Source organism: Neophocaena asiaeorientalis, unplaced genomic scaffold, assembly GCF_003031525.2.
Source record: "Neophocaena asiaeorientalis asiaeorientalis breed wild unplaced genomic scaffold, Neophocaena_asiaeorientalis_V1.1 scaffold62, whole genome shotgun sequence".
Taxonomy (NCBI): Eukaryota; Metazoa; Chordata; class Mammalia; order Artiodactyla; family Phocoenidae; genus Neophocaena; species Neophocaena asiaeorientalis.
In genome coordinates this window covers 1,358,544-1,381,481 of record NW_020175191.1, presented here as the reverse complement: position 1 = coordinate 1,381,481, position 22,938 = coordinate 1,358,544, and the positions used below count along the sequence as shown (strand labels likewise).

General features: G+C 40.0%; 1 protein-coding gene and 1 long non-coding RNA gene across 3 annotated transcripts in view; one reads left to right on the top strand and one right to left on the bottom strand.

Moving 5' to 3' along the window:
- Positions 1–576: 576 nt before the first annotated feature.
- Positions 577–1,448, bottom strand: LOC112413077 (uncharacterized). The gene is made up of 2 exons (XR_003005893.1): positions 1,151–1,448; positions 577–866 (listed from the first exon to the last, which is right to left on the bottom strand). It is a non-coding gene; the product is annotated as an uncharacterized LOC112413077 (long non-coding RNA).
- A 123-nt stretch (positions 1,449–1,571) lies between these two features.
- Positions 1,572–22,938, top strand: part of LOC112413040 (monocarboxylate transporter 1) — a 34,777-nt gene continuing 13,410 nt past the window's right edge. Inside the window, exons 1-2 of one of the 2 annotated variants that reach the window (XM_024764878.1) lie at positions 1,572–1,729; positions 20,661–20,921. In XM_024764878.1, coding sequence (XP_024620646.1) covers positions 20,705–20,921 — 217 coding nt within the window. In that variant the 5' untranslated portion in view covers positions 1,572–1,729; positions 20,661–20,704. Of the gene's footprint in view, positions 1,730–20,660; positions 20,922–22,295; positions 22,423–22,938 lie in introns of those variants that run through there. The other variant, XM_024764879.1, reaches the window with a different exon arrangement.

The following is a 22,938-nucleotide window of genomic DNA, read 5'->3' as shown; positions in this document are numbered from 1 at the left end:
AGTCCTAGTTTGTCTCCCTAATTCAACTCTCCTACCATCTACCCTGAATGCTGCTACTACCCTAACAGTCCTGAAGCACTGCTGTTCTAAATCCCGACCACCCGAAACACCTGAAGAGCCTTCCTTCTCTGCATTTATTATTTTCTCTGCATTTATCAAAGGTAAAAATCGATTACTGCTTATAAGCAGTACTTGGCTATAGATTCCATACGTGTCTTCTAATGTGCTGAACTGTTACTGAAAGCTTTTTGTTGTGTGAAACAGAGTCAGAGTGGGAGAGAGGAAGAAAGCACACAGAAGCATTCAGAATTTTATCCTTCAGTCCCCACTCCATCACAGTCTAGGTCCCTCACTTGCAAAACAAAAAGCTGAAGGCCAACCTCACAGGGTTGTGGAGGGAATTAAGTAAGGAGAGGGGGAGGGGAGGAGAGGAGGGCAGGGTTAGGGCAGGCTTCAAGTACTTGTCAATGTTGGTGGATTTCTACCTGACTCACCCTCCCCCAAAATTTGTAAGGCAGGGGCCTTGATTCGTACATTCTTGGCATTTCTCAAAAGAAATTCCTCGGAGACATCAGAAGCACTCCAGGATTATTTAATTTGATCACTTCAACACCACCATAGGGTTGTGAGGACAGTTCAGGTGAACTGCTAAGAATACAATCGGCCCTTCAGAATTGTGAGCTATAATTATATTTTGTCCCAAATCCTCAGCGTCCATAAAAAGTTGGCCTCTCTGCAGTCTCATTTCTTCATATTTCCGACACACAGATCCTCCCTTGGGACCAGTGTCGCCACCGTCAGACGTGCTCTTCTCTCCCAACTTCTGCCTTTATACCCACCATTCACCAAATGCTACAGACCAGGCTCTGGAGGAAGAAGGTTCCATAAATTCTCTCAAAACCACCAAAAGCCCTTCTGAGGTCGCTTCTACTACTGTTGCCATTTTAGGGAGCAGGAAACAGGTCCTGAGGGTTTCAGTGACTTCCCCGAGGTCACAGAACTCAAGCAGCGAGCCCACAGCCCACGCTCTTAACCTCTAGCCCTCGGCCTCTTCCCGGGTCGAGGTACACCCGCGTCCACTCAAACCCCGCCCAGCCTCCCACTTCCAGTCACTTCCCCGCTCTACCGCGCGCCCATCTCCCCCCCACACCTGAGTCAGGAGCCGGGGGACACGCCCCATCCGTCCTTATCGGTTTTCCCCTTTTCTCTGGCAGAGACTGAGGGCGAGATCGACGTTGGTGTCCCAGATGCGAGTAGGTCACCCCGAGGTCCTCCGACGGCTGGCCGAAAAGGCGAGTCCCCCACAGCAGTGCGGCAACGCGGTCGGCGTTGCATAGCGGGGCGCAGCTTTCGGGTCCTGTCGGGCCGCCGGTCACGTGGCGGGGAGGGGGCGCCAGCGCGCGCGCGAGAGTGAGCAGGCGCGCGCCTGAGAGCTGTGGAGGCGCGAGTTGCGGTTCGGGTGTGAGTGTAGGGGGGAGGGGGCGGTGGCCGGGAGGGCCGACTCCGCCCCCTGTGCGCATGCTCCGGCCCCGGCCAGTTATAAAGCAGCCTCGCTGGCCCGGCCCGACAAAGTGCTGGCGAGCTGCGACGTGACTACTCGGTCGCGTGGGTTCCCGGGCGAGCAGACTAGGCAGCCGGTGAAAGACGCTACCTGGACCCTGGGCCCTGCGGGACTCCAGCCGCGCCGCGGCGTCACGTTCACGCTCGGCGCCGCGAGCCGCGCATAACGGTTAGTTGGTAACTGGCGGCCGCACGTTCGGCCGGGACCCCGCGGTGCCCTTGCTTCCTCGGCTGGGTCGGAGGGAGCTTGGGTCTCCGGGGTGGGGGGGGCGGCCGGGCGGGGGCATCTTGGCCGCAGCAGCCACGTGGCCTCGGAGCGCAGCGTTGGTGAAGGAGACCCTGAGGCACTGGGGACAGCGCTTTTCCCAGCAGAGCTGCAGCCCCGTTGTCAGGTGCGGGCCACCGGCCTGGTCGAGGAGTGGGGTCGAGGTAACGGTGACCTTGGGGAAGTCGCTTCTCCTCTAGTGTTAAGTAGGCTGCTCCGGAGATGCTTTTGATCTGGGAAAGGATCGACGTGAGGCCGATTCACGTGGTGCCTCCAGACTGCTGGCGGCTTTCTCCCGGTACTCGGGGCGGGAGTTATTTTGGACTCGTGGCACGCCCGCCCCAACCTCCTCGGCCAGCCAATCCTTGTCCCACCTGGCGACTTGGCGGTAGTGGCCTGAGGGAGCTGCAGTCCCCGCAGCCTAGGCGTGACTGCAGTGTCTGAGAGGACTTTGAGGAGGGGACGTTGCAACTGGCAGACGCCCGGAGTGGTGCTGACGGGAACTCTTTGTCATTCAACCTGTAGCTACAGAACGTCCGCCGCAGCGCCCTCGCTCTGGGGCTTTAAGGCGGCCCTGTCGGGAGGAATCTGAAGCATAGCGTTACGCTTGGTCTGATCCACGCTTTTTGTTCCAAATACATCCTCTTTTTCCACGTGCGTTTTAACATTTCATTTATTTGTCATGACTTATTTGGTGCGACAAGCAGTTAGTTGCCAAAACTAGTTTGTAATTAATCTTAATCAAAAAAAAAACATTACTCCCCCCAAAACAAACGTTACTACTTTAGTCGAGTTTCCAGTTTGCTTACAAACTAGGCATCTACTGATAACAGTAAAATGTTGACAAGCTACTTTATTTGTCAGAACTAGTTTTGAATTTTTTTTTCAAAAATTATTCTGGTTTCGAAATAAAATGTGTACACTTCAGTGCCCTGATAAAACAAATGTGGGTATAGTTACTAGAGGAATGTAGTGATAGGGTGAACTCTGAATTGTGTGAGAGTTTGAAAGAGTGTAAGTAGGAATTAGCCATTAATAAGCAGTTTTGATGTCAGCTACCAGACCAGTGAGGTGATGCAGAGAGTATGTATTTTAGTGTAGTTTTTTAGTTAGGCACTAAGTATACCTATAAATCCGACTTTTATACCGTAGGGTATAATTTTGCCTTCAAATTGCCATAGATATAATAAAGAATTTAAGAAATCTAGCCCTTAAAACAAGTATTGGGTAAGTATTAAACAAAAGTTGCACTTCAGTAATTCAGGGATTAGATAGATGCTGTTCTTTCATTGGATTGCAGTGATCCTTGTTAAAAATGCAAGTTAATGGTCTGGGGAGCATTACCTGAGTTCTTTATAGCTGAATAGGTTCAAAGGTTTAGTTGTAAGGTTAACATAATAGGCTATAGCATACCTAAGCAGATTAAAAAGGAAAAAGGATCATGCCACCATAGGATGAACCAACTGATCAGTGTTTCAATAGTTTACATATTTTTAGCCTTTTAAATATTAATGCATATAACTCTGGAAAAGATGTTAATGACCAGCTAGTCAGTTTCCCTTATTTTATAGATTAGGAAGCTAAGGTTGGAGAGGGTAAGTGACTTCTCATCTTAGTTCTGAAAACTTTTTAATGGTTGGGTGGAGATGATGTGTCTTTTGACTCCCATTTAGTGAGTTCGGCGCTCCTGTGCGTTCTCTAAAATTATAAATGTAGATATGAATTATCTCATGCCAAAAAACAGTTATTTTGAATAATAACTTCCTAACTTCTTACGTCCTTCATTCCCACTATATTTTACATCCACTTCATAATATGCATGCCTATGCAGGATTTAGGTCCCTGTAAATGCCTACATGGCCAATCTCATTTTGTTAGAGGACAAGGTTTGATTTGATTTATTATTGGGTGCCAGGCACTAGGATTCAGAGAGAGCTAGGATTCAGCAATGAACAAGTTCTAGCCCTGTCACTCCCAGAGTTTATGGTGTAACTGGAAAACAAATGTATAATTACCAGAACAAGTACTCTTTACAAACAAGTATTGAGTATATGATCGAGGAAGTACAGGTTCCTTTGGGAACAAATACTGTATTATGTAGGTGTGAGAAAACTCCCAATTTAGTATAGAAGCAAAGGTAGGCCTCTCCGAGGAAATGCTATTTAACCCGAGAATTGAAGGATGAATAGGAGCTAGCTAGGCCAGGGAGTGATAGTGGAAAGAGCATTACAGACATGAGTACTAAAGCTACAATCAGTACAGGGTACATTAGAAAAACGTATAGAATTTCACCAAAGCTAAAGCATGAAGAGGGAGCAGAGAGAATGGAGAAAGATGGAAGTAGACAATATCAGATAATGAAAGGCCTTATTAGTCATCTTAAGGAAATAGGGAAGGGACTAGGTAAAAAAAAACTTAAGGAAGTGCTTCGGTCTTGAAGCTAAATGAAGCAGTTTAATGGTTTTAAATGGGGCTGGGAATAGCATGATCAGATTTTGAATTTTAGGAATATCACTCTGGATTCAAAGTGGAGAACAGGTTGGAGGGAGGCTGTTGGAGTTTTGTGAGACCACAGTGATGGACAAGATGGACAGTAGTGGGAAGATGGAAGAGAGAGGGGAACAGATAGGATTCAGTGATAGACCAGATGTGGGAGATAGGGGAAGCCAGAGAAGTTAAAAATAGCTCCCAGGTTTCTAGCTTGAGCAAATGAGTTTATTATTTTTCTCCATTTAACCAATGTGGACATTAAGAGGTTGTGTGACTAGCCCAGGGCTGTTCAACTTGTAAGGGTTGGAAACAAGACTGAAATCCATCTTTGTCCTTTCTGTGTTTTTGCTGTTATTGATAGTAATTTTTTTCCCTTCTAAATAATTGATTATGGAAAGTTTCAAACCCAATTGAAGTTTCAAACAGCCATTACTGTTTCATCTATACTCCTACTTACTCCCTGCTGCCCCCTACTGGATTATTGTGAAGCAAAACATAGATATGCATTTCATCTGTAAATATTTCAGTGTATCTCTAGAAGATATGACTTAAAAAACCATAACCACAATACCATTATCCCACCTTTAAGCATTAACATCACCAAATAACCAGGCAGTATTCAAATTTTCCTAAATTGTTTCAAAGTAAGTGGTCTGTTTGATTGGGATCCAAATTACATTTGGTTGGTATGTCTTTTAAACTACAGGTTCCCCTTTTCTCTCTTATTTTCCTCATAAGTTATTTGTTGATGGAACCGGGTTATTTTTTCTGCAGTTTCCCTCATTCTGGATTTTGTTGAATGTCCCTCTGGTATATAGGTTTAACATGTTCTCCTATCCCTCGTATTTTCTGTAAATTTGTAGATAGATTGAGGTTGGATTTCTGAGAGGAGGCATGGTGTGGTGGAGAGGGCAAATATAATTCATAGGTGGTGGTGTGTATTTTTCCATCAGGAGGCATATGATGTTTGGTTGTCCCTCATTCTGCTATATTGATGGCCTAGTTCCGTTATTTCATTAGTGGTTTGCAAGTGGCAATAATTTAATTGTGCCTTTAATTCTAACATTCCTTCGTAATTGATGAGCTAGAATACCTCTATAAAAGAGAGGTAGTTGGAATAGGAAGGACAAGTTAAAAGTTTGTGTGCTTTAATACAATATCATATATGATCACAACACTTTCTTTGTGGAGAAATGTATTTCAATGTAACAAGGTACATCCTCTTTAAAAAGCCAGTACATATTTTGTTAGGTTGTTTTTTAGCACTTGATGTTAATGTTTCGAATAGCTTTTAGTATTTGGGATATTTAGAATTTCTGTTCTTAAATTGGTAGGGATTCTTTTGGTCTTTGTTCTTTCTTGAAGAGCTTATCTGTTCCCATAGCTTTGGGGGAATTTCTGGTAGAATCACTCCCTAACCAAATCTAAATCTCTAGCTGTAACCAGATTACAGATTTTAAATTCCTTGAGGACAGGGATTGACTACTCCAGGTAGCCAAACTTAAAATCTGAGTCATTTTAATAGTTCTCCAGTGGGCCCCCACTCTACCAAATGCAATTAAGTGCCAGCCCCTTCTCCCCTTTGGTGTCTCGTGTCCACTCCTTCCCACCCCATTTACTCCCCTTTTTCATTCTTATTACTGCTACCTAATTTAGGCTGCTGTCATTATTAGATTGGTACAGTGGCCTTTTAAGTTGTATGTGACTCATCCTTTAATTTGCCCTGACAAATTTTTCTCCATGCTTTTTTCCTCTAATTTTTTTCTTTTACCTCTCCCTCTTCTCCCTCCTCTTCCTCCTCTTCCCCTTTCCCTTCCCCTTCTCCTTCCCCCCACCTCTTTCTCCCTCTCTGTTTTTGGTTGTAGGATCCATTTTATAATGGATTTATGGCAGGAAGACTAGTGTAGGTGACCTGTTTGAGCCATAGTGTCTTGCAGACAAGTGATTAAAAGAGCAATAATGATCTTATAGAAATGGTGATTTCTCTCCTGGGACCCCAGTATACACAATAGCTACATGAGTTCACATCCAGGACAGTGTGACTGGCTGCATGGGCTAAGCCATTGAAGACTGCTACTGACCTTTTATGCAGAAACAGTAGGATCCAGCTCCTTTGGTTGTCCACACTCCCCTATTGCTGATCACAACTACTCATAATGTTGAATCCGATTTGATTACAATGACTTAGCCTTCATATAAAGGAGAAATTCCTCAAAATATACAGGCATTGTAAGCTGCATATTTGATTATTTGTTGAAAAATATTTCTTCCCTGTGATTTTGCTCTTATATAAATCTTCGGAAGACTATTGAGTGAAGGCCTGATGGTACAGTTCTGGTGTGTTAAACTATCTTGGATAATAATAGAGCTTAACAGAGCTTTTGTAAATTGCCTTATTGAGCTTTTGAGAATGAAAGCTAAGTTTTTACTTTATTAACTTTCTCTTCTGTTCCCCAATCAGAGATTTTAACCTGGGATCTGCAGATTGATGCTCCATGTTGGATGGAATTCAGGGAGTCTGTGAACTTGGTTGGGGAAAAAATTACATCTTTTCATTAACCTCTAAGTAAAATTTAGAATTTTTCAACTATGAATGCAGGCAACAAACCATAGTAGTATTGGCAGTACCTGTGACTTTGTCACCAATGGAAATCACATATTTTCGTGTCATGATACAGCGGCTGCAGCTATCTTGAAATTGTTCAAATTCATCACTACTTTGAAATTACTGTGGTTATTAGACCCACTGCTAGATCTTATCTAATTTCGTACTTTAAAAATCACATTATATCCAATTTTAAATGTTTTGACAATAATACCTTTGTATACATTTAAAAACATTCTGATAAAGGCTTCATAGGTTTTATCACACTGCTAAAGGAATCTGTGGCACCAAAAAAGCTAAGAACTGCTGCTCCTAACTCCTGTAGTTCTGTTCCTCTGTGAGAGTAAAGTTAGCTAGAACCTGTGATGCAACACAGCACACAACTCATGATGTCACAGTTATGTAAATTTTTTGGCCCTTGACTTTTATGTACTAAATCATAAATTCTGACCTCACAAATGAGAGGGAACAAAATGCTTGTGTATATGCTAAGGGAGAGTAAAATGATTTTCACAAATTAAGGCAGAATAATTTTCCCTTGTATTTAGGAAGTGTATGTTTAAAATTACTGTTTCCAAAGGAGTTCTATTTTAAGGGCCGTAACTTAAATAGGATAAAGCATGTCGTCATTGACTTGGATTTTCTTGCCCTCTTTTGGGTGCTTCAGCAAATGTGCTTAAAATTGCTTCAAATCTTGTCTTCAGCAGCTCACTATATTAGATTCAGGCCTTTATTTTGCTCAACTGGAGGAACCCCTAAAGATGTTGATGAATCTCAGGTTTGAAATACCTACTCTGTAGGTTAGAAATACACTTACTATTATTATTACACTTATTATCTATTGTGATTGTGTAATGATGTTATTTGTATTTACTGTATTAGCTAGAGAACTACTTACTTGATGTAGTAGAGGGAAGAGGAGTGGTTTAACAAATTACCTGTTTCCAGGAAAGTAAAACATTCATTTGAAACTTACATATTTTTTATATAGATATATAAATTTATTTGTTTATTTATTTATTTATTGGATGCTGCGCGCAGGCTTTTTCTCTAGTTGGGGCGAGCGGGGGCTACTCTTCGTTGCCGAGTGCGAGCTTCTCATTGCGGTGGCTTCTCTTGTTGCAGAGCAAGGGCTCTAGGAGTGTGAGCTTGGTAGTTGTGGCTTATGGGCTCTAGAGCGCACAGGCTCAGTAGTGGCGCAGGGGCTTATTTGCTCCATGGTATGTGGGATCTTCCCGGACCAGGGCTCGAACCCGTGTCCCCTGCATTGGCAGGCGGATTCTCAAGCACTGCGCCACCAGGGAAGCCCCTGAAACTTATGTATTTCTAATAAAGGAACTGATTATTATCTTAACGTGAACACAGATTTATATAGTCAGCAATTAAAAAGGCTATTTAAGTTTAATTACAGTATATTTTGAGGTAATAATGCCGACTTCTTTTTGGTATATCTTTAGTCTCTATTCTTAAAAAGCTTTGCAAGTAAACATTTGAGAATGGTGGATAATGCTTTAATGCCAGACAAACAGTACTCAGTTTTAATACTTACTCTTTTGTGGTTTGTCTGTTACTAATAAAACAAACAAGAAAACAAAACAACTTAGTGCTTTGAGATAATGAGGGTCAAAGGTAGCATAATAATGAAGTTCAGGCTCATTCAAAGGATATTTATTAAACAATTATGTGTATAAGAAATTACTAGAAAGGGATGAAAAAATATATATTTAAAAATATGGTTTGAAACTTTTAGGAGGAGAATTAAGCTTTGAAATGAAATGTCAGCATATTACTATGTTGCCTCTAGTCTTCAAAACTTAAAAGTTTTTCATGTGAAACTAAGTATAGTGTTAATTTTTTCTGAGTTCAACTTAGCCTTTTGCAAGAAAAGGAAAAGCTTTCTTTGTTGTTTGCCTTTTAATGAATTGTAAATCTCTCCATTAAGCTTCAGAATAGGTAGTGAAGTAGATTCTAACTGAAATACCACCAGTTATATTCAAGTATTGATTTATATTCAGAGTAACATAAGTGACACAGTTTTGATATCACATCTATTTGTAATTTTAATTAAGCCTATTATATTTCTTCTTTAGATTTTGGAAGAGGATAGGTCATATATTAATGAATTGAAATGGTAGGTCATATATTAATAAATTGAAATGGCCCACTTTGCTCTTGATTTGTTGAATATATATTTGCATTGCTGTAGAAAACAACATATACAGGTATTCCAAAATACAGCCTGGAATTCTGCCAAGGAAAACCTGCTTTTGGAGGACATAGCCTCCAACTTCCCTTTCTTCATTCACTACTGCTCACATTCTTATGTTTTATATAAATTTGAAATGGTTTTACATTTGGAAACTCTTTCCCAAGCAAGAAATAAATTAACATGTGAAAGGGAACAGGACTTGGTCTCAACATGGACAATAGCTAGTTTTTTAATCTGCTAGATTCAGGCAAAAATGAAAGCATTAAAGAAGGCAAAATCTGCTGGTGTAGTAATAACTCAGAAAGTGATACTGATCAGATAAGTTCTGTGCCGAAAGTTGTATTCCATAATTTTTTTTCTTTTATTTAAGCAAAACAAAACAAAATACCTTTCTGCCTGTGTTTCTTAGAGTTCCAGAAAGCTTAACATCACTGGAGGTTTTTTTCTGGTTTCATATTTTTCCACACTTCTCAAAAACTGGGAGAGTCAGATTCTTTGAATCCTAACATTTGGTCATGGGGGAGGGGTTAGTTGGTTGTTACTTTTTTTTGGCCTCCCCGCACAGCTTGTGGGATCATAGTTCCTGACCAGGGATTGAACCCCGGCCCACTGCAGTGAAAGCGTGGGGTCCTAGCCAATGGACTGTCAGGGAATTCCCTAGCTTGTTGTTATTGTTGTTGAAACAATAGCCTCTGTCCTTAATTCATGATCTAAAAGCACACACCTAAGCTAATTAGGGAATAGTTACTTACAAAGGAAGAAACAAATATGCAACTTATTATCTTAGAGTTTTCAGAATCCTACCCAAGAATCATTGAGTTAAAATGTCATGGAGGGGATTAATTCCATGTGGCAAGGTATATTCAGAAAAACAATAGTGATATTGGGGGCTGGAACAGAATCTTAGCATTAGATAAATTTATAATTATGGTATTGTCAGTTAATGAAAAAATAATTTCATTTTTGCAAATTACTAAATGCTTGTGTCACATCAGTATGTGGATTTGGAAGAAAATTATACTGTTTTTGCTTTTGTTAGTTTCTGAATTGATCTTTAACACTAAGGTATCCTAAAGCATTGGTGCCTCTTGTAAGTATACATTTTAGTTGTGTCTGATGTAATAAAGAATTGGTTCTACTAACTTCTTAAAGCTTTGATAAAGCAACTATACTCCAATTTTTAAAAAAAGCTTTGAAATATCCATAGAAGTTACTTTTTTTTAATGAGCAAACAACTTTGTTTGTTTGTTTGTTTGTCTGTTTAGGCCGCACAGCATGGCTTGTGGGATCTTAGTTCCCCGACCGGGGATTGAACCTGGGCCATAACAGTGAAAGCACCTAGTCCTAACCACTGGACCACCAGGGAATTCCCCCATAGAAGTTATTTTCTAATCTTTGGACATCTTCATGTGCCTCCTTATCCCCATATGTAAGCCCCAGTGTTAAAGAGCACTTAAACTAACTTGATCTCATGGTTTTTGTTTTAGTTAATTATGCTACTATTTCCTAAAATCTATTACAGAGGTACAGTACTTTAGCTTCTCTGTTGTGTGACTTTGAGGGTAGCCTAAGTGCCTAACCACACACACTGAGGTGGGATAGTGCCCTGGAAGTTAGGGATTTGCAGTGAAAAGTAAAAATGAATTTACCACTTCTTTGACTAGGTGTCCACCTTTTACCCAAGGATTTTAATTAATGCTTAGACCTAAATAATCCACAGACTTGTTATATTGGAGTATTAGCTGCTTTTTTTTTTTTTTTTTTGCGGTATGCTGCCCTCTCACTGTTGTGGCCTCTCCCATTATGGAGCACAGGCGCCGGACGCGCAGGCCCAGCGGCCGTGGCTCACGGGCCCAGCCGCTCTGCGGCATGTGGGATCTTCCCGGACCGGGGCACAAACCCGTGTCCCCTGTATCAGCAGGCAGACTCTCAACCACTGCGCCACCAGGGAAGCCCTATTAGCTGCTTTTTAATGTAGAAAAAAATGTAATGTTATTGTCTGTATTAAAATAAACCTTACCATTGTTGACATACACTGTTCTCAGAGTTCTGAATATCGGTATGATTCTTAGTTTAAAGTGTTTTTGCCACAAAATACAATGAAAGAGGAAAAATAGGCTCTTTTTATTTTTTACAGTATGAATCAAAAGCCTTTGAATTTTGCAGAAATTCCATATCTAAAAATCTGTCCTAAATTTCTAGTTCACCGCAGTAGCTTTTTTTTGTTTTTTTTGATGTGGACCATTTTTAAAGTCTTTATTGAATTTGTTACAATATTGCTTCCGTTTTATGTTTTGTTTTCTGACCGTGAGGCATGTGGGATTTTTGCTCGCTGACCAGGGATTGAACCCACACACCCCCACATTGGTAGGCAATATCTTAACCACTGGACTGCCCAGGAAGTCCCACCATGGTAGTTTTTTTTTTTTTTTTTTTTTTTTTTTTTTTTTGCAGTATGTGGTCCTCCTGCGGAGCACAGGCTCCGAACGTGCCGGCCCAGCGGCCATGGCTCACGGGCCCATCTGCTCCGCGGCATATGGGATCTTCCCGGACCGGGTCACGAACCCGCATACCCCTGCATCGGCAGGCGGACTCCCAACCGCTTCGCCACCAGGGAATCCCCACCGTGGTAGTTTTTATAGAAGAAAAAAAAAGTAGGGCTTCCCTGGTGGCGCAGTGCTTGAGAGTCCGCCTGCCGATGCAGGTGACACGGGTTCGTGCCCTGGTCCGGGAAGATCCCACATGCCGCGGAGCGGCTGGGCCCGTGAGCCATGGCTGCTGAGCCTGCGCGTCTGGAGCCTGTGCTCTGCAACGGGAGAGGCCACAACAGTGAGAGGCCCGCGTACCGCAAAATAATAATAATAATAACCCATATGTGCAACAATAGGTGATTTTTTTTTGTTTTTTTTTTTTTACTCCAAGTTTACATTTCTTTAAGTTCTTCGTACGCCATTTGATCAGAATCATGCATTTCAAAACTGCCGAGTGTTTGCCTAACCAGTTAGAGTAGTTATATTTCTCCTTCGGAAACTGCACACCTCAGATTGGGACTCGAACCCGATCGTACCTCTCAGCTGGAACTTGAACCCACAAGCTCTGGCTCAGGAGGGTACTCAAATCCACAGTCTCTCAACTGAAACCACGCACCTGGTCCCAGGACTTAATGAAGCTGAGGTTTTTTATGTTTCAGTGCAGAAGGAATTCAGCGAGAGGCAAAGCGATAGGCAAGAAGTAGATTTATTAAATATAGAATGCTTGGAAGGACACAAGCAGGCAGGCAAGAGGCTCTGCTCCAGAACTAAGTAGGAAAGCAGATTTATTTAAGGAGATACACACTCCGTAGACAGAGTGTGGGCCATCTCAGAAGGTGAGAAGCCCTGGGAGACACACATTCCATAGACAGAATGTGGTCCATCTCAAAAGGCAAGAGCAGCCCTGGGAGATATGCACTCTACAACACATTCCACAGAACGTGGGCCATCTCAGAAGGTGAGAGCAGCCCTGGGTTATGGGGTTGTTAGTTTTTATGGACTGGGTAATGTCATAGGCTAACCAGTGGGAGGATTGATTATTCCAATTATTTGGGTGGGAAGGGGCAGGGATTCCCAGGAATTGAGCCACTGCCCATTTTTTGGCCTTTTATGGTCGGCCTTGGAACTGTCATGGTGCCTGTGGGTGTGTCATGTAGCATGTGCTAATGTGTTACAGTGAGGTATAATGATGCTCCAGGCCCACTGGAAGTTGAATCTTCTGCCATCTTGGGCCTAATCAGTTTTTGTCCTGAATGGCTATGACATTCTTTTAAAAGTTGTGCCCTGGGAATTCCCTGGTGGTCTAGTGGTTAGGACTCAGGGCTTTCACTGCCAGTACCCAGGTTTGATCCTTGGTCAGGAAACTTAGATCTTACAGCAAAAAAAAAAAGGTTGTGCCCTGCCACCTTCCCTCCTGTCTCATTTTCATTAGTACCTTCTGCTTGTTTGTGGATTTTTTAATTTGTTTTTTGTTTTCTTCATTTTATTCAATTTCAAAATGGAAAAGAAGGCAAAAGAAGGAATTTTCCTAGACCTTGAATCATGTGATTTACCTTGGGGTAAGTGGTTCTGAAAGCCATGAAGCTGGACTAAGGCCAGTTATAAAGAGCAGTAAATTAGCTGCTTCAGCACCAATAGCTTCAGTAAATCAGCCTTTCTGGATTTGAATGTGTCCATGTGAGGTTTTTTAAAATTTATTTATTTATTTTTGGCTGCATTGGGTCTTCATTGCTGTGCTCGGGCATTCTCTAGTTGCGGCGACCGGGGACTACTCTTCGTTGTGGTGCGCAGGCTTATTGCGGGTGGCTTCTCTGTTACAGAGCATGGGCTCTAGGTGCGTGGGCTTCAGTAATTTTGGCTCACGGGCTCAGTAGTTGTGGCACGTGAGCTCTAGAGCGCAGGCTCAGTAGTTGTGGCGCACGGGTTTAGTTGCTCCGGGGCATGTGGGATATTCCCGGAACAAGGCTCGAACCTGTGTCCCCTGCATTGGCAGGTGGATTCCTAACCACTGCGCCACCAGGGAATTTCCTCCATGTGAATTTGAAACCTAAAACTGGTCTACACTTAGTAACAAATTCTTTTCAGATAATTGACTTTAGATGCTTTCTGCTTCTTTTAAGTTCACATACTGGCCATTGTCATTTTAGGAAATGACAGTGGCTTTGTTTTAAATGTTGATGGAGAAAAGTATAGAGAACATGATGAATACTATTTCCAACTATTCTGGAGTAGGGGCAGAGCATGTGGGGTAGGGAGCTCAACTTTGGTTTTCCAGATGTTTACTTGCACAATTCCGATACTTATGAGAAAAGGAGAGAAATCAGAAAATCTAGAAGGTGGTTCTTGTCACCACCATCATTGTTAAGAAAAGTTAGGGTTATTTATTGTTTCCCATTGTTCTTTATCACTTTTTTTTTTGACAGGCACTGTACCTCCTTTAATTCTTTTTCAAAAAAATACCTTTATTGGAGTATAATTGCTTTACAGTGTTGTGTTAGTTTCTGCTGTACAACAAAGTGAATTAGCTATATGTATACAGTATATCCCCATATCCCCTCCCTCTTGAGCCTCCCTGCCACCCTCCCTGTCCCAGCCCTCTAGGTCACAAAGCACCAAGCTGATCTCCCTGTGCTATGCAGCAGCTCCGACTAGCTATCTATTTTACATTTGGTAGTGACAAAGGAGGCAAGAATATACAATGGAGAAAAGATAGCCTCTTCAACAAGTGGTGCTGGGAAAACTGGACAGCTACATGTAAAAGAATGAAATTAGAACACTCCCTAACACCATACACAGAAATAAACTCAAAATGGATTAAAGACCTACATGTAAGGCCAGACATTATCAAACTCTTAGAGGAAAACATAGGCACAACACTATGACATAAATCACCACAAGATCCTTTTTGACCCACCTCCTAGAGTAATGGAAATAAAAAATAAACAAATGGGAACTAATGAAACTTAAAAGCTTTTGCACAGCAAAGGAAACCATAAACAAGACCAAAAGACAACCCTCAGAATGGGAGAAAATATTTGCAAACAAAGCAACTGACAAAGGATTAATCTCCAAAATATACAAGCAGCTCATGCAGCCCAATATCAAAAAACCAAACAACCCAATCCAAAAATTGGCGGAAGACCTAAACAGACATTTCTTCAAAGTAGACATACAGATTGCCAACAAACACATGAAAAGATGCTCAACATCACTAATCATTAGAGAAATGCAAATCAAAACTACAATGAGGTATCATCTCACACTGGTCAGAATGGCCATCATCAAAAAATCTAGAAACAATAAATGCTGGAGAGGGTATGGAGAAAAGGGAACCCTCCTGCACTGTTGGTGGGAATGCAAATTGATACAGCCACTATGGAGAACAGTATGGAGCTTCCTTAAAAAACTAGGGCTTCCCTGGTGGCGCGGTGGTTGGGAGTCTGCCTGCCGATGCAGGGAACGTGGGTTCGTGCCTCGGCCCGGGAGGATCCTGTGTGCCGCGGAGCGGCTGGGCCCCGTGGTTGACAGATGAATGGATAAAGATGTGGCACATATATACAATGGAATATTACTCAGCCATAAAAAGGAACGAAATTGACTTATCTGTAATAAGGTGGATGGACTTAGAGTCTGTTATACAGAGTGAAGTAAGTCAGAAAGAGAAAAACAAATACCATATGCTAACGCACATATATGGAATCTAAAAAAACGGTACTGATGAACCTAGTGGGAGGACAGGAATAAAGACGCAGAGAGAGAACGGATTTGAGGACACAGGGTGGGAAGGGGAAGCTGGGTCTAAGAGAGTAGCATTGACGTATATACCCTATCACTTTTTTAAAAAATCTTCCTGTCGCTTTCAGGCAAATACTAGAGAGTCATAAAATAATAGCTAAGCTAATAGGAAGGCTACTGTGCACATCGTAAGGTTTAAAATATTAAACTTTAATCTCTTTTAGCCTCTGGACTTGAGTATTCCTTCTTCTCAGTGGGGCTCTGAATACTCTGCCAGGGGGCCTGCTCACATAATTTACTTTCTGAATGAACCCTTTTGTTTATAGCTGAGATTTGGTCAGTTTAAAAGAAAATAGTGTGTTTAGATAATGATATTACATACTTTCTGTTAGGTACCATCAGAATTTTTAAGTTAGGAAGGACAGCCATTTGTTGGATGGTGGCAGAACTGTGTTGAATCCACGTCTGGTTTTTTGAAGTGTTCTTTTGAAATTTGGATACTCTTGTTTCTTATACTTTTTATTTCCTAATGAATCTTTTTAAAGCTTCTTGAAGTTTTAAATCTTAAGTTTTATACTATGGAATAAGGTATTATTAACTTGATGAGGCAAGTCTTAGAGACTAAAACTTGTAACTGCTGTAACTAACTGGGACAAATCATAGCTGGCAGCGAAGCTCAAAGTTTAATCACGTCCAGCACGTATTAGCCGTTGGAGTCAGAGCTTGATGTGTTAAGCAGCTCTACCGTCTGTGTGTGGGTGTCTCTCTCCGTGTGTACGAACATTCTGAGGCAAAGTAATCTTTTTAGTGGTTCTTTGGTTGAAAATTTTCAAGTGCTTTTCTCTTTTTTCATAATTAGATGAAGGAAAAACTCAAAATTAATGCCCGGAGCCATTCTGTTTAACATAATTTTAGCATCCAGATTGTTTCCTTCAGCAGAACTGAGCTGTTAAATAGCTTTTATTTATATTCATTCCAGTAGAAATTTAAGGAAGCTTCAACATGTAAATATTTTTGTCCCACCTGTATCATAGGTAAGTGAAATGCCCTAGGATGAGGTCTTTACTCTTTCAACTGGGTTATATTTTTAATGGAATTATTCTCCAGATTCTCAGATTCAGATACCCTTAACTAAACATCATCTCTCCTGAGAATAGAGGCCTGAGGTCTTCTGCTTCTCCTTTTCTAATTTGCTTTATCCAAAAGCCCTTAGATCCACTACACAGGAAAGTATACCTCTCATTTATCCCAGTTCTTACTGTGGTTCACTGCCACAGGCTGTAAAAATCTCTGGGGCCCCCAAAGGAGGGAACATTCCAGAATACATAGTCCCAGAGAGAAAGAGTCTCGTGACAGGAGTTAAGCAGAAATATTGGAAAAGGCAGGACCTTATTCCATCTGGACAACCCACATTCAGTTGGAGTCTCAGAGGAGTGGAAAGAGGGAATGGTGAAGTATCAATATTTGAATATATGGTGGCTGAGAGTTTTTCAAAATTGATGAGAATTCTGTTTTGTTGGTGTGATTATCTGTTAGTTTTATAATCTGTGTTTTCTCAATAGTGTTTTTTTAAGATTTTTCTCTGGCTTGTTAGATTTCCTTAAACTGTAGTTCATATTATTCATCAAGTCTGAAATATACTTAGCCATTAACTCTTGAAAATTCTCTTCCCTACTTTCTCTGTTCTCTTCTTCCAAAGTCCCATTAGATGTTTGCCATATCCTCCCATTCTAAACTCCATGTTTCTAAACCTTTCTCCTAGCTTCAGAATAAAGGTCTCCCTGAATTTTATTTTCTTCAAACTCATCCTCCAGTTCATTGTGTTTCTTCCCAGCTATGTTCCGTCTGCTGGTTAACCTATTAATTTTGTTGAATATACTTTTCATTTCTAGAAGTTCTGTTTCAAATTAACTAGTCTTTTTATAGTATTTTGTGTGTGTGTGTGTTTTCATTTAATGCCTTGTTTCATGCTTTTAATCATTTTAAGTATCCATATCCAATGTCTATAGTTCTGGCTGCGTTGGATTAGTTTTACTTCACTCATGATTAATTGATTCTTGGTGTGTTTTGAAAATTTAGATTGTCAGCTTATACTTGGCAGAGCTTTGTCTGTGGGAAATCTTTGCTTGCAAAATCAAACATATATATCTCTGGAAGAACAATGGAGGTTTCCCACAGATGTTCCCGTGCCAAGCATAAGCTCACACAGGCCTGTAGTTGTGAATTCTCAGAAGAGAGTCTTCTCTCCTCTTCTTTGTCCTCTTCCTTTTCCTATTCTTTCTTTTAACCATCCAGATAGGCAAGACAGAGGAATTTGCCTGCCATCTTCTTTTCCTTCTGTATTATCTCCCTGTGCCACCAGAGTTTATCCTCCTTGACACTGTCCTTGATTATATTTTTTGTTTTGATCAGCTGTATTGAGGTATGATTCACATACAATAAAATGTGCCAATTTAAGATGTGCAATTCGATGAATAATTACTGCCACAACCATAATAATAGAGCATTTCCATGACCAAAATCAAGTTCTCTTGAAACCCCTTTGCAGTCAACCTCCTCTCCCCAACCTCCAGTCTGTTTTCTAGTACTATAATTTTGCCTTTCCTAGAACTTAATGTAGGCTCATGTCTAGCTTTTTTTCACTTAACATAATGCATTTGTGATTTATCCATGTTCTTGCATGTGTTGGTAGTTGGATCCTTTTTATTGCTGAGTAATGTTCCATTGTATGGCTATACCATGATTTGTTTATCCATTCATTTGTTTATGGACATTTGGGTTTTCAGTTTGGGCCATTATGAATAAAGCTACTAGAGAATTCTTATATACGTCTTTGTGAAGATCTGTATTTTCATTTCTCTTGGATAATACCTAGAAATGACCGGGTCACGTGTTAAATATATATTTAACTTCATAAGGAGCTGCCAAAATGTTTTCCAACTTGGCTGTATCATTTTGATTTACCACCAGCAATACAGGAGCTCCATTTGCTTCATGTCCTTACCAAGTGTTGGTATTATCAGTCTGAAATTTGGTCATTCTAATAGAGATATATTAGTATCTCTATTAGGATTTTAATTTATATTTCACAAACGAATAACAATTTTTAGCATTTTTTCATGTACTTCTTAGGTAAAGTATCTTTTCAAATCTTTTGCACATTTTTTAATTGTGTTGTTTGTCTTTTTGCTCTTAAGCCATAAAAGTTCTTTTCATATTCTGGACATATCTTTTCTTGGATATATGATTTGTATATACTTTCTCCCAATCTGTAGCTTGAAATTCAATTTATAAACTTTTTGTGTGTGTGTGTGGCTGTGTTGGGTCTTTGTTGTTGCACGCAGGCTTTCTCTAGTTGCGGCGAGCGGGGGCTACTCTTCATTGCAGTGCGTGGGCTTCTCATTGCGGTGGCTTCTCTTGTTGCAGAGCAGGGCTCTAGGCACGTGGGCTTCAGTAGTTGTGGCGCACACGCTCTAGAGCACAGGCTCAGTAGTTGTGGCGCACGGGCTTAGTCGCTCTGCAGCATGCGGGATCTTCCAGGACCAGGGCTCGAGCCCGTGTTTCCTACCTTGGCAGGTGGGTTCTTAACCATTGCGCCACCAGGGAAACCCCAATTTAGAAACTTTTTAATTAACATGGTGCCATGTGCCTTCAGAAATCTTTGCCTAAATTTTGATTTTTTCAAATCATAGGGGTGGGTTATCTATTTAGTTGTTTAATTTCTCAGTAATATTTTGTAGTTTTCAGTGTACACATCTTACACATCAGATTTATCCCTGTTCAGTTTTTTGGGCCTGTTGTAAATGTTTTGTTCAGTTTTTTTTTTAATTTCAAATTCTGATTGTTCTTTGCTGGCTTATAGAGTTGATTTCTATTTATTGGTCTTGTGTCCTGAGATCTAGTTCATTTTTAGTTCTAGTACCTTTTTTTGTATATTCTTTAGAATTACCTACATAGACAATTATGTCTTCTGTGAATGAAGACAGCTTTACGTCTTCCTTTCTAGTCTTTATGCCTTTTATTTCTTTTTCTTGCCTGCACAAACTGACTGGAAACTTTAGTACAATGTTGAGTAGAAGTGATGAAACCTATATCCTTGCCTTTAGGGAAACTTCCCTTTGGGACTGTCTTCTTCCCACCCCTACAATGTCCAGTGTCTTAAATCATATTTGAAGTGTTCAGATGGATTGGAAGGAACAGTATTTAGGAGATGACTCCTACACTATGAAATTAGGATTTGTGTTTTAGACTGAAGAATGCTGTAGCCAAGAGTGAGTTTGTCATCTGTGACCTGTATTTTATTGTATAATACAGTCTGAGTGGAGATAATTTGAAATGGACATGCTAACATACTGTTGTAGGATGAGTTATAGTATAGGGTGGAAGTTGGCTTTGAATAAATTAAAGGACACCGTCATGAGAAAATAGGTAAGGCTACTATCAAACAAACATTCCCGTCTTCTCCCTGTTCATAATCTAACAGGAAGTTTCATTTTCTAACCTTGCTATTCATTAGTACTAGGTGGCTTCAAGAAAACGGGATAGATAATCTTTGATTTGAAACTACCATCTTTTGACATTATAGTTCAACTTGTGAGTTCAACTGTATTGATTTAGTTGCGTTGTTTAGGAGTTTAACCAAGGAAGTTAGATAAAAGGAAACTTTTCTGAAATAATTTTCCAGGTCATTAAATGAAATTCTTATGTGTTCAGAATGATCTTTTATTTTGCAAATTGCTGCATATCTAGTGAGTCAGGTACCTCCTTCCTATTACTTTTAAGTCAGCATATTAATAAGTCAGTATTGTAGAATACATGGGAAAAGGGAAAAACTTATAAAGCCTGTATTAAAACCTGAAACTTTTGTAGGGTATGTGTTATGTGAATTTTGCAAGCAGATAGTCAAATAAGACATTTATTTACTTATTTAGTTATTAGTAATTTGAGGAATTATATTAACTGCTAAGACAAGAAGGCTTATTTGAAATACAAAGGCTACGTTTATTGAAACGGATTTGTTTCAGTTATGGTTTCTTAAATGGTGAGGAGCTGTTTTCCTTTAAGCTACTAAAAAATGTGGACAATATCATGTCTCTGAAGTCTCTTTTTCTGATAACGTCCTTAGAAGATAATGTATATTGGCCAAGTAACATTGAAAAATAGTTCAGTTACTTGAGGGCTAGTTGTAAAGGGTGCTTTGTTGTTGGGAATGCTAGGTGGGAGTGTTTTATTGCTGACATTTTATTTAAATTTTGTATCATTTAGATATTTGGATTTGAACTGCATTTTGGGATTTATCTACACTTAAAATGCCACCGGCAGTTGGAGGTCCAGTTGGATACACCCCCCCAGATGGAGGCTGGGGATGGGCAGTGGTAGTTGGAGCTTTCATTTCCATCGGCTTCTCCTATGCGTTTCCCAAATCTATTACTGTGTTCTTCAAAGAAATTGAAGGTATATTCAATGCCACCACCAGTGAAGTGTCATGGATATCTTCCATCATGTTGGCTGTCATGTATGGTGGAGGTAAGTACCCACTAAGGCCTGCTGTTTTAATTTTCATTAAGCAACCAGATGCTCTGTTTTAGGTAACTTTAAAAAAAAATGTTTTATTCGGTGAGGTGTTTTGAAATGGTATTTCTCAGAGCTTTATGTTTAGAGTCACATTTTTTATTCTTGTTAACAATGACAACTCTTGCTTTGTTTGTTGCACTATAGTATTCCGAAACAAATAAGAAATTGTGAGGATTTGTTCCAATTCCGTATCACTGAACTTAAAAAAGCTCTGAGGGGGAAAAAAAAATTTTTAAACTCTCAGAAAAATGACGTGCACAACTTATTTTTCTTATTGCTCTCTGCTAGACTCTTGAGGTATAAATGTAAATAAAGATTTTAAAAAATTGATGTTGGGAGAATTAAAGTAAATCGGGCTAACCTGAATAGCAAAGTTCAAAGTCTCAGGTAAAATCTTTTCATAGTGTTAGAATTAAAGAACTGGATAAAATCCTCCTTGTTTTGTTCCTTGTGATGTAATTAGTCCTAAAGCATTTCAGCTTCATCTTAAACTTAAGTTTTATCATTTTTCCCCTTTCTGTTTTCTTTGACATGTGGTGAAGGAAATGTGGAGAGTATGTTGCTTACCTTAATATCATTTAAAATACTGTGGGTTTGTTTGTTTGTTTGTTTGTTTGCCTTGGAACATCAAAACACAATTTAACATGTAAAAGTCAAAACCTCCCATAATAATAAAATATGTAGTTGCTTAGTTAGCAGAGATTCGAAAGTTAAGTGTATTTATTGTTTGGGATTGACAGGGTTTCATGTTGCTTATTTAGCCAAGCTTTCACTTTTTTAATCATAATTTAGTGCCTCAGATTATTTTCACATGAGCTCTTTAAAAGCCCAGTATAAAGATTCTGCAATTCAACTGTAAAACCTTAGTTTAGGCTTCTAATCTGGTGGCAGATTCAACCAATGTTTATTAAGCCGTATGCACATAGTCCTCACTAGGCTAGGTGTGAGTGATAGAGAACACTGATCTTGATCCCTGCCCTTGGGAAGCTTGTAATCCTCTTGAGACAATAATGTAATCTCATGAAACAGGAATAAGTATTTGAAGTCTGTAAATTAGTTCAGTGCTTAATCTCATTGCACAGAAAAATGGGTAAGTTTTTTGTGCCTTTAAAATTTTGAACGTATGCCTGTTTTGTCTATTGTAAAATTAAGTGCTTTTTAAAAGAACGTAAGTGGTAAATTATAGTACTTACTTTTTTTTCATGAGCCCAGAGAAATCAAAAGGGATTTTGGACATTTTCTAGCTTCTGAGAACCAATAATTTTGGAGGCTCTGAACTTGATCTGCCAGGATTTCTAATCAGGTTTTGACTGATGGCTTGAAGAAATTGGCGTAAATATTATCCAGAGGTACTCCAGGTGCTCAGTGTACCTTTAAGCTGATTACAAACAAGAAGTTCACATGCTGCAATTCAGAGCAAGAGCTTGAGAGCCGCTTGCATTTTGCATCAGAAGTAAGTGATGTCAGTTGTGCTAATTGCACATGACACTTTCTTTTGGGAAAACAGTTCCTTCTTTGTCCTCACCCAGAGATAACTAGCACATTTCTCTGAATTTGTGTTATAATAGGCCTACAAACTGTACCCCTCTCTATTTTTAATGATAGCTAATTGGGGCCATTCTTCCTGAAATAACTCTGAAAGATAAATTGCATATCAAGAGCCTTGTGGCATAATTTTTACTAAATGGGTTATTTTGTTTTGTTTGGCTCTTAGGTGGTATGACCCCATAAGAATTATATTTAAAACTGCCTTAATTCTTTAACTTGTACATTTCGGCCACACCCTCACCAATAATATGTTTTGAGTTGTGAGTGGTTTAGGGTTAAGTTTTCCTTCCTCCCTCCCTCCCTCCCTCCATGTGCTTTGGTTCACAGATACATACTGATACTTGTTAAAGTATATTTTTAAAGGAGAAGATCTTAGTTACTTACTCTTGGTTTTCGTTTTTTTTTTTTTTTTTTTTTTTTT